At 38.7% G+C, this 15286-nt stretch overlaps 1 protein-coding gene across 1 annotated transcript; it reads right to left on the bottom strand.

The window, feature by feature from the left end:
* Positions 1 to 345: 345 nt before the first annotated feature.
* LOC145053681 (blue copper protein-like) lies at positions 346 to 1238 on the bottom strand. Its single transcript, XM_079001770.1, has one exon. The coding sequence runs from the start codon at positions 1145 to 1147 to the stop codon at positions 458 to 460; it is 690 nt and encodes a 229-aa protein (XP_078857896.1). The 5' UTR covers positions 1148 to 1238; the 3' UTR covers positions 346 to 457.
* Positions 1239 to 15286: the final 14048 nt, after the last annotated feature.

Raw genomic sequence — 15286 nt, 5'->3', positions numbered from 1 at the left:
AACTAGTATATATATATTTTTTAAATAAAAAATTATGTTTTTTTTAAATCCGAAATTTTGATTTATTATGTTAATTTTTAGACATTTTTATTAATGTTTCCAAACACACAAAAAAATAAATAAACACTAAATGAGATTCATAAGATGGAAATCATGTCCTTAATAAATTAATTTTAATCTAACGCTTCATATTTTATTATTGGGTTCTCAAAAGACTGAGTTTTCAACGGATCGCAATCCTATCGATGTCTAGTTTTTATAATAACAGCATATTTATAAATTCAATAAGAAAATGGTCAAACTCCCAGTAAAATATATCATAATTTTCATAAAAAACAGTATAAGTTAAGCAATATCAATCTCTATTAAATAAGTACAACAACGCATAGGACAAAGAATAATAAACAAAAATGAATTACATAATATCACCTTCTCACGTAACCATTAACCACCTGATCTAGTAAAACAAAGCTAAAGCGATTGCCAAGAAAGTGAAGGGCACCACGGCGGTGAAAGATGGAGCAAAACTGGGTGATGGTGGTGGTATAATGTTGTTATCGGTGGGAGAAGGGGCGTTACTCCCTGAGGGAGATTGGCCGGAGGTGGGTGGTGATATTGGGCTACCTTCCTCGGAGGAAGGGGTAGGGGAGGAGGTTGGTGGTGAGGTTGTAGTGGATGGAGCAGGGGTAGCGGTCGGTGGAGAGACCGGTGCAGGAGTAGCGGGTGCCGGTGTTGGAGCAGGGGTGGTAGACACAGCGGAGACATTGATGGTTAACTTCTGACCAATTTGGCAATGAGTACCAACGGTGCAGATGTAATAGTGAGTGCCAGGTGCGTTCAAGGTGACTCTAGCGGGGCCGTTGGTGGCGATGGAGATGGGGTTGGTGGTGGTGCATGGGCCATACGCCGCCTGCGATACTTCAGCGACGTTATGGAATCCGGTGGTGAAGTTAAAGAGAAGAACATCGCCGACACTGAAGGTCTGACCTGATGCCCAGGTGGTGTAAGCAGAAGGTCCGTTGGGAGGAATATTCCAGCCCAAGGCGTCGCCGACCACATGGGTAGTTTGAGCTGTCGTGCCGTGAAATTGCACAGATGCAAGCATGAGCGCCATAATTACCACCAAATTGAACTTTAAACCTGCCATTTTTAGCCCTTCAAATTCTTGGGAAGAGAATAGATGATTATTTTAAATATTGTAGGATTTTGAAGGTTAATGGTGTTTTTAGAAATAATTGTGTTAGGATTTGTATTTATAGGGTATTGTTGCAGGGACATGTGGAATATCGAGTCAACAACAACGAAAAGGAAAGTCGCAGTTTTGGTTTTGGATTCACATGACATTATCTAAAAAATATAAAAGAATTGAGAGGACAATTGATATGAATAAGTCAATAAGATACATATTTGATGTGAATTTGTGTGCATCGATCAAGAAACACGTTTTTATCTCTAAACATTTTTTATGTATAAAAATAATTTTAAATATAAATTTCATTTTTGTTGATATTAGATGTTGGGCTGTCTATATATTTTGTTTATAAATTTAAATATTAAAATCGTGCTTTGGATTTTATTAAATTTGGTTTTATTTTTCTGAATAAGTGTGTTTTACGTAAAATGTGTATATTAGTTGATAAAAAAAATGGGTGTGAATGTGTTGTGGTTTTTCGTTGAAAAAATATTTATCGTTAGCATAATATATATATATATATATATATATATATATATATATATATATATATATATATATATATATATATATATATATATATATATATATATATATATATATTTGTTAGACTGCTTGACAACATGATGGATTAAATACTTTTTTAAAATAAAAACATATTTTAGGTGGAAATATAGACGTGTTCTTACAAATTGATGGAGAAAAAAAAGGAAGAATCTAATGGAAGTTTCCAGCGGTCCAAATAAGCTACGTTTGACTCTAACATCCCAATTCGTTACGACTATTGCCATATTAAGTTACGTACTCCATCTTTTATCAATTTCTTTATAAATCCACTGACTTTATGTAATTCATTGGAATAGGTCAAACCTTTCAAATAATTAAGCTAAAAAAGAATAAACTAAAATACCTTCATATGTTTTAAGTTGCATAGAATTCACTATGCCTTAAGTTTCATAAACCAGAGACAATCAATTGCAAGTATGATCTTTGTGTCAAAATCGTAAAGCAAAATGAAAACATATATAATGCCAAAGTTAAAAACTTATGTCTTTTGTGACACTTTTTTCGAGTTTGATACGTCATTGTTTTAGTTAGCATCACATAACCAAATAGTATAATGTCAATATATCACAACAACGTCCCATTTCACATCAATCATGGCAACGGCTAACCTAGTAAATGGTTAATATTGCAATATATCAGAAAACATAGGTTTTAGTTGCAACAAAAGAATGTCAAAATTGAAAAAAATAAAAATAAAAACATAATGATTTTTTTTTTTTTTTTTTGCAATTTATCTGTTGTTGTTGTTGTTGTTGTTGGACCACCCACTCATCGCGCCATGGTGAGCGTCTAAGACAACTTAATGGATTAAACACTTAACCCTTAATCTCTAGAGTTCAAAACTTAGATCCAATTCTTTTAAGGGTCTTAATGGATAAGATTTCCAACTTTATCCATACCCATGGTTCAAACTCATCCAAACTCTAAACGTAACTCTCAAAGGGACCAAAAATATCACCAAGACCATGCATGACACTTAAATGAAGATGAAGTCCAGATCTTAGCACCATAATGGCTCTATAAGACTTAAAGGTTTGACCTTTAACCCTGAATTTGTCAAAATTGCAACTCACATCCATCAAAAGGGCCAAAACAAGCATATAAAGCACTAAAACTCAAAATACTCTTAGATCCAAAGATGAAACACAATAAAGAAATGATCTTTATAACTTACAAGGGTCCAGAAGAGTAGATATAGTAGAGATCCACAAGCTTCAAGCTTCCAAGCACAACTTTTCTTGCTTTCTTTACCAAAACACCCAAAATATGCACCAACAGAGGTTCAAGGAGAGAGAATGAGCTCAAACTATGAAAATAGAGGCTAGGGTTTGCTCCCAAGGAGTTCCTGATGAGTTGGAGGTTGAAAGTGACCTAAAACACGAAACGTTGCCATTAAATACGAAGCAAACCCTAATTTTATGGGCTTGGGCTGCACAACTCACTATGTCGTGGTGAACTTCTCACCACACCGTGGTTACGGGGTTTTACCCATTCCATTCCAACTTTAAACAACCATAACTTCTTCGTTCTAAATTTATTTTCAAGGATCTTTATATGCATGCAAAGGTATTAATAATCCCTACAATCCTATCCAATTGATTTTGACTTAAAACATACCGAACTAAATTTCTTAATTCATGCAAAGATTCTGAAATATTACTTTTTCCCATTTTACCCTCGACTCTAAATTCACCCTTTCAGGGACTTAACTCACTTAACCAACATTATCAACATCTAATAATGTATTGAAATTTATTTCATTGAAGTCTAAGACCTTTATTCAATCAATTTACGATCCACTATCTTGAAATTAGAAAACATCCTGAAACTGCATACTACATACCTCCCACTTCAACTGGATTTCATCCTCGAAATCCGTCTCGGTTAGAATCTCTGAAAACAACACCAACAAAATCCATACACTTCCTCCAACCACTTCATAAAATAAAAGTATCCACAAAGAAAAATTCACGAGACCACTTAGAACCTAGCCAATGCCAAGAAATAACCCAAACACTTGCAAACACTCAACTGCACAACCACCTTTCTCTCCCCAACTATAAGACCCAACTCATTGTAGAACCATTCAAACCTACAATTATCAACAACCTATCTATATACTGTATAAGATCGGAACCTGTCAATCTAAACTCTAGTGACCATAAAGCATACCTAAAGACTGATGATAATCAATTTGTCATACCTACCTTTAGTTCCTAACTAGAAACGCCACAAAACCATGCAAAATAAGCGCTCAAAACATCCCGATCATGAATTCGAACCAATCATAAATCCAAAAATTATTCCTAAAAGATCTTAAATACACACTTGACTTCCAGACAAGTCATCACCAAACCACCACTCCCATGAACGTAACAAACCTCAATCCAAAAGAAATCCCATATCATCTCACATGTACAATCGCCTAAAAAATCATTCAAGAAACCTATAACGGACCCCATCACTGGTGACTTAACCCACATGAAACCATTCTCACAAAAAAGAACAAGGATCTGCTAAGAAGAAGCTCAACAAGGAACTGTTGATGAACAACCGAGGCATTTCAAACAAGTCAAAATCCTCCGGATGTCCGACCCCAAACTATCGGCCACTAACCTACTAGCAGAAATACCATAGTGATCTAGCTCCAAACTATGCCAAAATACTAACAAACCAAGTCACAAAGATCCCATCCACTTAAGTCGTATCAATACTAGTTCACGATATGTCGTGACACCATCCAATCATTGGAATGATGAGCTCACGGTTCTACACCTTTCTTTCCGTCATACAACAACAGACATGACGATCACTACCAACATTTTGAAAACCAGAAAGGAGACCGAACCGACCGTCATCCTAGTTCGATGCTTCAATGGGTCCAAACGGTCGGACCGGTCTCAAAAACTGGATGATGTCATAGTTACATTATGAATAATTTTAATTATATAAAAAATATAAAAAATGAACAAAAAATTATTTTTTAAAATTCCCAGTTTTACCGGTTCAACTAGACCGGTTTTTTCTGATTCGACTGGTTTTTACTAGTTCACATGAAGACCGTTTTTTTGGCCTTTAAGAACCAAATCCGGGACCGGTTCCTAGTTAAACCACTAGGTCTGGTCTAGTTTTAAAAACGTGGCTGACGACCAGCACCTCAATAGGCCAATATGCACACAACTATCATCCGACCAACCTGTAGAAACCCAATCAACATCTATCCAGAACTTGTCAACCACAACACAAGCCATACAACTCAATAACATGCAAAACCTACTGCAATCTAGACTGCTAACGGCACATCAGTAGATGACAACATGATTACACGTGACTAGAAAATAAGGTAGAGAGTTGAATGTTTGTTCCAACCCGAAAGCAATAAATCAGACTAGAATCATGGCAATAAGTCAGACCAAGTGTTCTCAGGCGGTCTTATTCGATCCACTTGAAATCCTCATGTCAATGTTAGACGAACTACCACATTAAATACCCCCTAGGAGAGCATACAATCAACCTGTGATCTACTGCATTTTTTCTTCGTTACAACCTTACCTAAAGGGTGGAGTACCGGTGGATCTAATGATTAAAATAATTCAACTGCTAATAGAAAATTCTCTACTAAATAACCAAAATATGATCCCAAAACTTAAATAAAATTGAGCAGATTCCATCAACATGCAAATACTCGATAAAACTTCCAAATTCGGAGCAAAAATACAAAATCACCCAGAAATGCTGTTAGAACCATGATCGGATCGACCCTAAATACCAACGCTAAAGACGTGACATCCCAAAGTGAACTCTGTGCAAATATGAGGTTACACCTAGAAAATTGAACAATGATGTTCAGACATCCGAATTTCCAATAACCAAGGAAAACTGCCAAACAAGAGCCTGCTAGGAACAATAATTCCACAACCAAACAATTCAGGGTACACATACCCAGAAACCTAGATACACCTGACAGACCTTGAAGAAAGTTTAACACACCAATTGCACCTATAACTAACACAGCTCGAAACCTTCAAACAACCCCAACCGTTGACGATGAATGGTATAACCAACGTTGAAAATCGGTCGACAAACTAAACTCAATGATCCTACACTGTTGAATAAACTCCACATAAAAATGAACACACCAAACTAGGTGATCAACAGATCAACAACTGCTTATCCTTGGCTATAGACATCAATCCATACTACCAGCTAACCAATCTATTAATAACTGATACAAAACCTAAGCAGTTCAAACACTCCTTAACCTAATACTTGTCATTCCCAAAAAGAACTATTTTCTACAACGAGTTCCTTTCCAAACAATTTCCTGGTGCAAGGACAACCAATGCACTCTAGGAGACATAAATCTGACGGCAGCTTGCTCTGCACCCTCGATTTGACCAATTCGTGAATTCCTTCAGATCTTGAAGGACTCCAATATATCCTTAAGAAGTGTAATGAGTAAACCTCCTACCACTAAGCGAATCAATGGTAGCCTACATTCCCTCACTTATATAGTAGTTACCTAACCCAAAGCCTTGCATACTAGAACTGCTAATTTCTCTTACTCAGTGCACTAAAACCACCAAATCGACCAATTTGTTGATCCTCCGACCAGAATACTCATTTCTCCCATACATAGGGTTTGAACTACCACCAATTTATGTCTACAAACTACCAAACCTCAGACTAGCTCAACCAGATACCTTCCTGTAACACCCTGTTTTGACTCTTTAGTAGGATTTAGTATAAACCGTTGGTTTATGTAACATCCTATTTCAAGAAGTTTCTTATTTCATGATTATGAACTATAAATAGATCAATTAAAGGCCTTAGACTACAAAGGAATAGGTTTTAAACCTTATTGGGTGTTGATAATGTTGGTCAAGTGCTTAAAGCCTTCGATTTGTGCTTTGAAGAAAAAGGGTAAAATGGAAAAAGTAATATTTCGGGCTTCTTGCATGGATTATGGTTTTAGTTCTACATGTATTAAGTCAAAAATAATTATATAGGCTTATGGGGCTCGTCAACACCTTTTCGTGTATATAAAGTGAAACATCCCAAAAATGCAAGCCAAAGATTTTGCTTTTAAATCATTAACAAAACCAATAATCATCCATCAACATAATAAAAACCAAGGATCATGTATCTCAAAACATCATGTCAATATTGTATCAAAATCATATAAGTAATCATCAGAGTCTAAAACAATCCCAGGCTGAATCTGTGGTGTGTGCCATGTGATGATCTCGAGCCCTTCCCTTTGCTAGTGGAAGTACCTGAAACCAATACTAAAAACTATAAGCACAAAGCTTAGTGAGTCTCCCCAAGCTACTACACACTATACACATAATCACATATTGGGCCTAGCCCACTGCATCGGGCCCCGCCAGCATCGGACAAGTCTGGCATCGGGCCCCGCCCAACATCGGACCGAGGTCCGACATACTTGGGCATTGCCCCTGCATCGGGCCCCACCCAGCGTCTGACCGAAGTCCGGTATATATGATGAGCATAACATAATCATATACATAAAAATAAACGTAACAAGAAAGTTAACATTCCTCAAGCTTGCCCCGACATCGGACCAAGTCCGGAACACATAATCACACACATGTAAGAATCACGCAGACATCAAGCATACTAACTGCATCGGTCCCCGCCTGGCATCGGACTGAAGTCCAGAACATAAAACCAACACCAGGCTAACCCCGGCACATACAATCACACATAAACAGGCCGAGCTTGGTGCCTTAGACCCGTTCCTATAGAAGAAGACTCACCTCTGATACTGAATGTTGAACTCGAGTGAGGAATCCCTGTCTGCTGCTCCGGCTATAAATTCTATAATAACACTTAATCAAAAACTGATAACTCTAAATAGGGTAAAATGACCATTTAACCTCCTGGTCAAAGTCAACGCTCTGATTAATGTCAACATTATAGGTTGACCAGCTCGCCGAGTTCTATAATTCAGAAATCCTGAAAACGCGATTCAACTCGACAAGTCATTCCACCGACTCGTCGAGTTCTATCGGGCTACTTAGTCGCGAATTGGCTCATCCACTCGTCGAGTCCTTCAACGGACTCGCCGAGTTCTACTAACTGAAATCAGGACAACACGATACGACTTGTCGAGTTCCCATACGGACTCGACGAGTCCTTATGTCTGTTTGGCCATCTTAACAAATTAAGCCCTTATCTTCTAGATCCAAGGTTCTTAGCTTGTTTGCCCATTGGAAAGGCCTTTCTAAGGGTAAAGTTTCCAACTTTACCCTTTCATAACCCTCCTAAAATGTCACACCCCCATACCAGAACGATAGAAACGTCCGGAGGTGGGTGGCTTCATTATGCAGTATCATAACAATTGCATATAATTGAAACATAGCAAATCCAAACAACATACATAAATATGACAAGCTTACATTGTTTTACATCATGTTTATGTTTTCAAGTGTACACAAAAGAAACATCAGTAAGCAAATTTCCCAAAATACAGCAAAATAAGCATGAGTCCGTAATCCACAACTGTAACCCCCGCGTTTCCAGGCTAGGCATTATCCTTGATATAATAGTCTAGGTTAACCTTTGTAACCCGTTTTGAAATAATAAGAGTGTATTATTTTTGTATTATGTGTTTCGTGCTTAATTGCTTAATTATTTGATTTGATTAATTAAAAATAAAATAAGCATCAAAATTTAAGTGTATAATAAACTCAATATCTTTGCATAAAGTTGTAGCGGTCGAAACGAGGTTTCCGAATTTATATAGAACGCCCAAATCTGACTTAGCGGGGTTTAGATGACGACCATAGACTTTTCTAGACAGTCCTGTGGAACGCTAGCAGGTTCGCCACCTGTAGGTGTTAATGAACTTGGGTGTTCATTCGCTGTACTCCATCACCCTCATCGTTGCCTTATTTGACTTATATTGCTGAGGAACTCCCGAGGCATGTGTTGTTGCCCCGATGAAATATTCTAAGACTAGGTCCCTTGTGTTAGTTGTTTTAGGGATGTAAAGTGAGAATAACGGGAATGGGTAATTGGGTTATTGTTGGTTGGTGAAATTAAATATAATTATTTATTGTGGGTTGAAAACCCTATATGCTCACCAGGCTCCCAAGCCTAACCCACTCAGTTTTATTTGTATTACAGGAAGTGGCGCTAGGGCATAAGATGGATGAACCATCAAGTTGTTTTGTTTACAAGTCTGTATATGTATATATTTGTTGAATGACTTGTAATGTTATCGTTTATGCTTTATGGTCTGTATCGGAACATGACATCCCGAGTTTTGATTATATAATGAAAATGCATTTCTTGATGAAATGCTTTGGTAAATATTATTTTATCATACTTTGTTTTTGGGAAAAAATTCCGCAACTTTTTCAAATCAAAAGGATTTACTCTGAAATTATTTTAAAAGCATATATGAAAATCGGTCTTTTCTGACCGAGATTTTGGGGATGTCACAGTTGGTATCAGAGCATTAGTTTAAGCGAACTAGGAATTTGTAGGATTTCTAGACTTAAACTTAGAATGCTAAGTGAAATTTTGAGATGTGTGTCTGTTATGTTTTAGACACGAGCACTAGTTTATTTTAGGAAAGTTGCCTAAAATGCTTTTATGTGCTAAATGTTATATATTTCCATATATGATATTATTTGTTCGGATCTATGGTCTGTTGCCGACCGGATCTAGAAAGCTTATGTGTGTAGGATTCTAAGCGTACGTCTACGATATTAGAACTAGCATGTAAAAGTTTCGAAGTGATAAGGATGATTTGAATATCTATCGTAATGAGGATCTAATTTCACCTTATTCGGTGTGTAGATCAAAAATGGTGAGAACAAGAAGCGGAGTTGGAAATGCTAATGAAAACAGGAATCAACCACCAGTGATTGAGCAAATACCTGTAGTAGCAGCAGCACCTGAGCCGATAATAATGGCTGGTGTACAAATGATTATTCAAACAATGTTGGATCGTCAAATGGAGGAGACTAGGCGGTTTCTTCAACAGAATCATGAAGAACTGTCAATTCGTGTGAAAGAGCCTGAATTAAATGAAGGGCACTCTGAATGTGGAAACTTCAGTGGGTCTGTTGGTCAAGCCAACCCACCGATAGTTAGGCAAAACAACCATGATGGAAGGAATGATGGAACGGGATGCAAGTACAAGGACTTTCTAACTTGCAAACCATCGACCTTCAATGGAAAGGAGGATCCGATTGGAGTTATGGATTGGATCTCAGAAATGGAGTTGGACTTCATGACTTGTGGCTGCAGAGGCAAGTTGCAGACTATCTATGCAGTGCGTCAGTTCCGAGGTGGAGCCCTTCGTTGGTGGAACACTCTAGGGAAGACTTTAAGCCCTAATGAGCCACTGCAGTTGTCATGGGCAGAGTTCTTAGCGAAGTTCAAGCGCAAGTTCTGCTCGGCTCAAAATCTGTTGGAATTAGAGAACAAGTTTCTGACATTGACGAAAGGCAGCATGTCAGTTGATGAATACACTAATAACTTTACCGATAAGATGGAGTTTGCTTTGCGCATCGTGCCAGATGAGCAGACAAAGGTTGACCGATACGCAAAAGGACTTCCATGGGAGTACGAGGTGCCGGTACGTTAGGCACATACTCTAGAGGCAGCTATCTGGGTTGCCAAGTCTTTTGAGAACATGATTAAGGGGAGAACCACCAACAAGGTTGAGGTTGGTGAGAAGAGAAAGTTTGAGGGAACATCTGGTTCTGGTAAGAAAAGCAAATTTTCGAAATCTGATTCAAAAAAGTTTGGTGGAGGAAAAGGAGGCGAAGCAAAATGGTGTGAGAAGTGCAAGAAAAAGCATTTTGGAAAATGTAGTGAGGAAGTAACCTGCTACAAGTGTGTAAAAATTGGGCATTTTGCCAATGAGTGTACGAACAACAAAAGGATGTGTTTTGGTTGTAATGAAGAGGGGCACATTCTGAAAGATTATCCGAAGAAGAAGGAGGCAGCAAAGCCCAACATTCCACCAAAGCCGAAGGCGAGAGCCTTCCAGATGACACTTGAGGCTGCGAAAGATGAAGTTGATGTCGCTTCAGGTACCTTTCTCGTAAACGAATTACCTGCTCAAATTTTGTTTGATTCTGGAGCCAACTACTCCTTTATTTCGCATGAGTTTGGTAGAAAACTAACCTTGCCTGTTGATAGACTAGATAATGCTTTATTAGTTGAAGTAGCTAGTGGCAAGTTTGTACCTGTTGGCCATCGTATGAAAAACATCTTAATCGACCTTAACAGGAATAAGTTTCACGAGGAATTATTGCCTATCAAACTTAATGGTTTCGACATCGTGTTGGGAATGGATTGGCTTAGCCCCAATGATGCCGAAATTTTATGCAAGAAGACGATAGTAAAAGTAAACCCGCCTGGGAAAGCTTCGTTTATGGTGTATGGGCACAAACGTAGAGTAAATTCTGGAATCATTTCTCTAATGAAAGCCAGGAAGTGTTTGACCAAGGGATGTACATCATATTTAGAATTCGTAATCGATGCTAAGAATGAAAAGAAGGCGATGCAAAGTATTCCAGTGGTGTGTGATTATCCGAAAGTATTTCCCGAAGAACTTCCTGGATTAACACCTGATAGACAAGTGGAGTTCAGAATAGACTTGTTACCAGCAACCACGCCAATAGCAAAAGCACCTTATCGATTAGCACCGATGGAGATGAAGGAGCTGATGATGTAACTTCAGGAGTTATTGGACAAAGGTTTCATTAGACCTAGTTCATCACCCTGGGGAGCTCCGGTGTTATTCGTAAAGAAGAAAGATGGAAGTATGAGAATGTGCATTGATTACAGAGAGCTGAACAAGGCAACAATAAAGAATAGATATTCGTTGTCGAGGATTGATGACCTATTTGATCAATTGCAAGGTTCGAGCTATTTCTCGAAGATCGATCTAAGGTCAGGATATCATCAGCTAAAAGTAAGAGAGCAAGATGTCGAGAAGACTGCGTTCAGAACACGATATGGACACTATGAGTTATTGGTTATGTCATTTGGACTAACCAATGCTCCAGCAGCTTTCATGGATTTAATGAATCGGGTTTGTAATCCATTCCTTGATAAATCTGTGATAGTGTTCATAGACGATATTCTGATTTATTCGAAAAGTCAAGAGGAGCATGGCAGACACTTGCGAGAAGTGTTAGAAGTTTTGAAGAAGGAAGAGCTCTATGCAAAGTTATCCAAATGTGATTTTTTGATTCGAGAAGTCCAATTCTTGGGTCACGTGGTCAACCAAGAAGGGATAATGGTTGATCCAACAAAGATTGAAGCTTTGATGAAGTGGGAACAACCGAAAAGTCCCACGGAGATCCGAAGCTTTTTAGGATTAGCCGGATATTACCAAAGGTTTATCCAAGGCTTTTCTTCAATCGCTAGTCCACTAACAGCTTAGACCCACAAAGGAGCTACTTATGCTTGGAGTGATAAGCATAAAGAAGCATTCGAGAAGCTAAAGAAGAGGCTATGTGAGGCACCAATTCTATCTCTACCCAATGGAGTTGAAGACTTCGCTGTTTATAGCGATGCGTCTGGGGTTGGATTGGGTTGTGTTTTGACCCAAAGAGAAAAGGTGATAGCATATGCATCTCGACAACTGAAGGAACATGAAAATAACTACCCTACTCATGATTTAGAGTTGGCAGCGGTAGTTTTCGCTCTAAAAATATGGAGGCATTACCTCTATGGCACGAAGTGCAAACTCTTCACTGATCATAAGAGTCGCCAATATCTCTTTAACCAGAAAGAGTTAAATATGAGGCAACGACGCTGGCTAGAGTTACTTAAGGACTATGACTGTGAGATACTTTACCACCCTAGTAAAGCTAATGTTGTTGTCGATGCTCTCAGTCGGAAAGTCAATCTTGAAGGGAAGAGGCCAAGAGCGTTAAGAATAGAAGTTGTCTCGACAATTGTGGAAAGTATAAAGAAAGCTCAAGAGGAAGCTTCTGAGAAGAATGACCGAAAGGAGGAACATTTGGGCAAAACGTTGGTGTTTGATACAAACGGTCATGGACTGAAGGTGTTCCAAGGTCCGATTTGGGTACCTAAGTCCAAGGGGATAAGAAATCTTCTGATGGAAGAAGCTCACAAAACCATGTACTCGATTCATCCTGGCAGCACTAAAATGTATAGGGACCTAAAACCCTACTATTGGTGGCCGACGATGAAGCTTGATGTTACAAAGTATGTGGCCGAGTGTGTGACCTGTGCGAGAGTCAAGACACAACATCAGAAACCATATGGGAGTTTAGAGCCTTTACCTGTACCTATGGGTAAATGGGAAGACATTGCTATGGATTTTGTCACTAAACTACCCAGAACAAAGAATGGTCACTACATGATTTGGGTGGTCGTTGATTCACTAAGAGTGCGCATTTCATAGCGGCCAATGAGAAATGGTTTATGGAAAAGCTTGCAAATTCTTACGTGAAGGAAATTGTGAGGCTTCACGGTGTTCCGTTAATGATTGTATCGGATCGTGATAGTCGTTTCACCTAAAGGTTTTGGAAAAGTCTACAAGAGGAAATGGGTAACAAGTTGTGTTTAAGTACAGCTTACCATCCGCAGACTGATGGTCAGAGTGAAAGAACAATACAAACACTTGAAGATATGTTGAGAGCATCTACCCTTGAATTCCTAGGTAATTGGGATGAACATTTACCTTAGGTAGAATTTTCCTACAATAATAGTTTCCACTCAAGCATAAAGATGACACCTTATCAAGCTTTGTACGGACAAAAGTGTCGTACGCCGTCTTGTTGTCTTGAGGCTGGGAAAAAGCAGTTTATGGGACCCGAGATGGTCCATCAGACTGCTGAGAAGTTGAAAGTGATCAGGGAAAGAATGTTAGCAGCTCAGGATCGTCAAAAGAGCTATGCTGACAAGAAGCGAAGGCCGATGAATTTTGAAGTTGGAGATTCGGTTTTGCTTAAAGTCTCACCGTGGAATGGACTTATACAATTTGGTAAAAGGGGAAAGTTAAGTCCAAGGTTTATTGGACCGTTTAAAGTTCTTCAGAGGATTGGGAACCAAGCTTACAAGCTAGAACTACCAGAAGAACTGAGTGGTATTCATAACACTTTCCATGTGTGTTATTTGAGGAAGTTCACGGGAGAAGTTCCTGATATAATTCCAATTTCTGAATTGAGAATTGATGAAAAAAAGAGGTTAATTGAAGAACCAGAGGAAATTGTTGACCGAAAGACTAAGAAACTTCGACGCAAGATGGTCGAATTAGTGCTTGTCCGTTGGAAACATTCGAATGGGCCAAATCTCACTTGGGAAACGGAGAGTGACATGTTGAGTCGCTATCCGCATTTGTTTGTTGATGTGTGATTCTGGGGACGAAATCATCTTAAGGGGGAGAGAATTGTAACGCCTGCGTTTCCAGGCTAGGCATTATCCTTGATGTAATAGTCTAGGTTAACCTTTATAACCCGTTTTGAAATAATAAGAGCGTATTATTTGTGTATTATGTGTTTCGTGCTTAATTGTTTAATTATGTGATTTGATTAATTAAGAATAAAATAAGCGTCAAAATTTAAGTGTAAAATAAACTCAATATCTTTGCATAAAGTTGTAGCGGTCGAAACGAGGTTTCCGAATTTATATAGAACGCCCAAATCTGACTTCGTACGAGGAAGTTATGCTTTTCTGAAGTTTCGACTTAGTGGTATGCAACCCGAAATACTCGATTTGAGATCAAGCGGTTTATAGCCGAAACAATCTAAACGAGAATCGAAGATCTCATTTTTAGTAGCCAAAACGATGAAAAGTTAGGCGAGAACGGACGTCGGACGTAGTAGTTATGAATTTATAACGAAATTTTCCTGTCCGGGCCTACTAAAAATAAATAATAAAAAATAAATAAAAATTAGCCGACAGATTCTAAACGAAAGTTGTAGAGCGTAGTCTCACCTACGCGTGGATATAAAGAACGTCGAAAACGGAGTTCATATGACGAAGATATGATTTTTCAAAGGTTATTAAATAATTAATATTTAAATTTAATTATTATGTCTGATATTATCCGAAGAGGAGTCACCGGACTTATCCGAAGTATGCCCAGCGTACAGCGAAGCATGACACGCCTCGCACTCGAGTTCTTCGGATGACGCATGCAGTTACAATTTCGGAGGCGTATGCCCCGCGTAAGTTAGTACGCCCAGCGTACTGCGAGGCTTCAGCCTCCTATAAATAGGATGCGAGGGTTCTGGGCATTCTTGCTCATTTCTTCTCTTTTTCGTGCCGAAGCTCTGCGTGTAAACCCCCGAAGCCATCCCGACACCCCAGATCTCAAATCCAAGTTAAGAAGGAATTTTTACGCTCCCGAAGATCCCGAGAAGTGCGATTCCCGAGCTGAAGCTCTGCCTGCGAGGAGTTCGATTTTTGTGGAGATCTTCCAGATCTGCCAAAGAATACTACTTCTGTAAGCCGTAGTGCAGTCCGATCATCTTCTGATCAAGTGAGTGTGTAGTTACTTTC

Source organism: Lactuca serriola, chromosome 5 (assembly GCF_051521515.1).
Source record: "Lactuca serriola cultivar US96UC23 chromosome 5, Lser_US96UC23_V15, whole genome shotgun sequence".
Lineage (NCBI taxonomy): Eukaryota > Viridiplantae > Streptophyta > Magnoliopsida > Asterales > Asteraceae > Lactuca > Lactuca serriola.
This window is presented reverse-complemented; position numbering and strand designations above follow the sequence as displayed.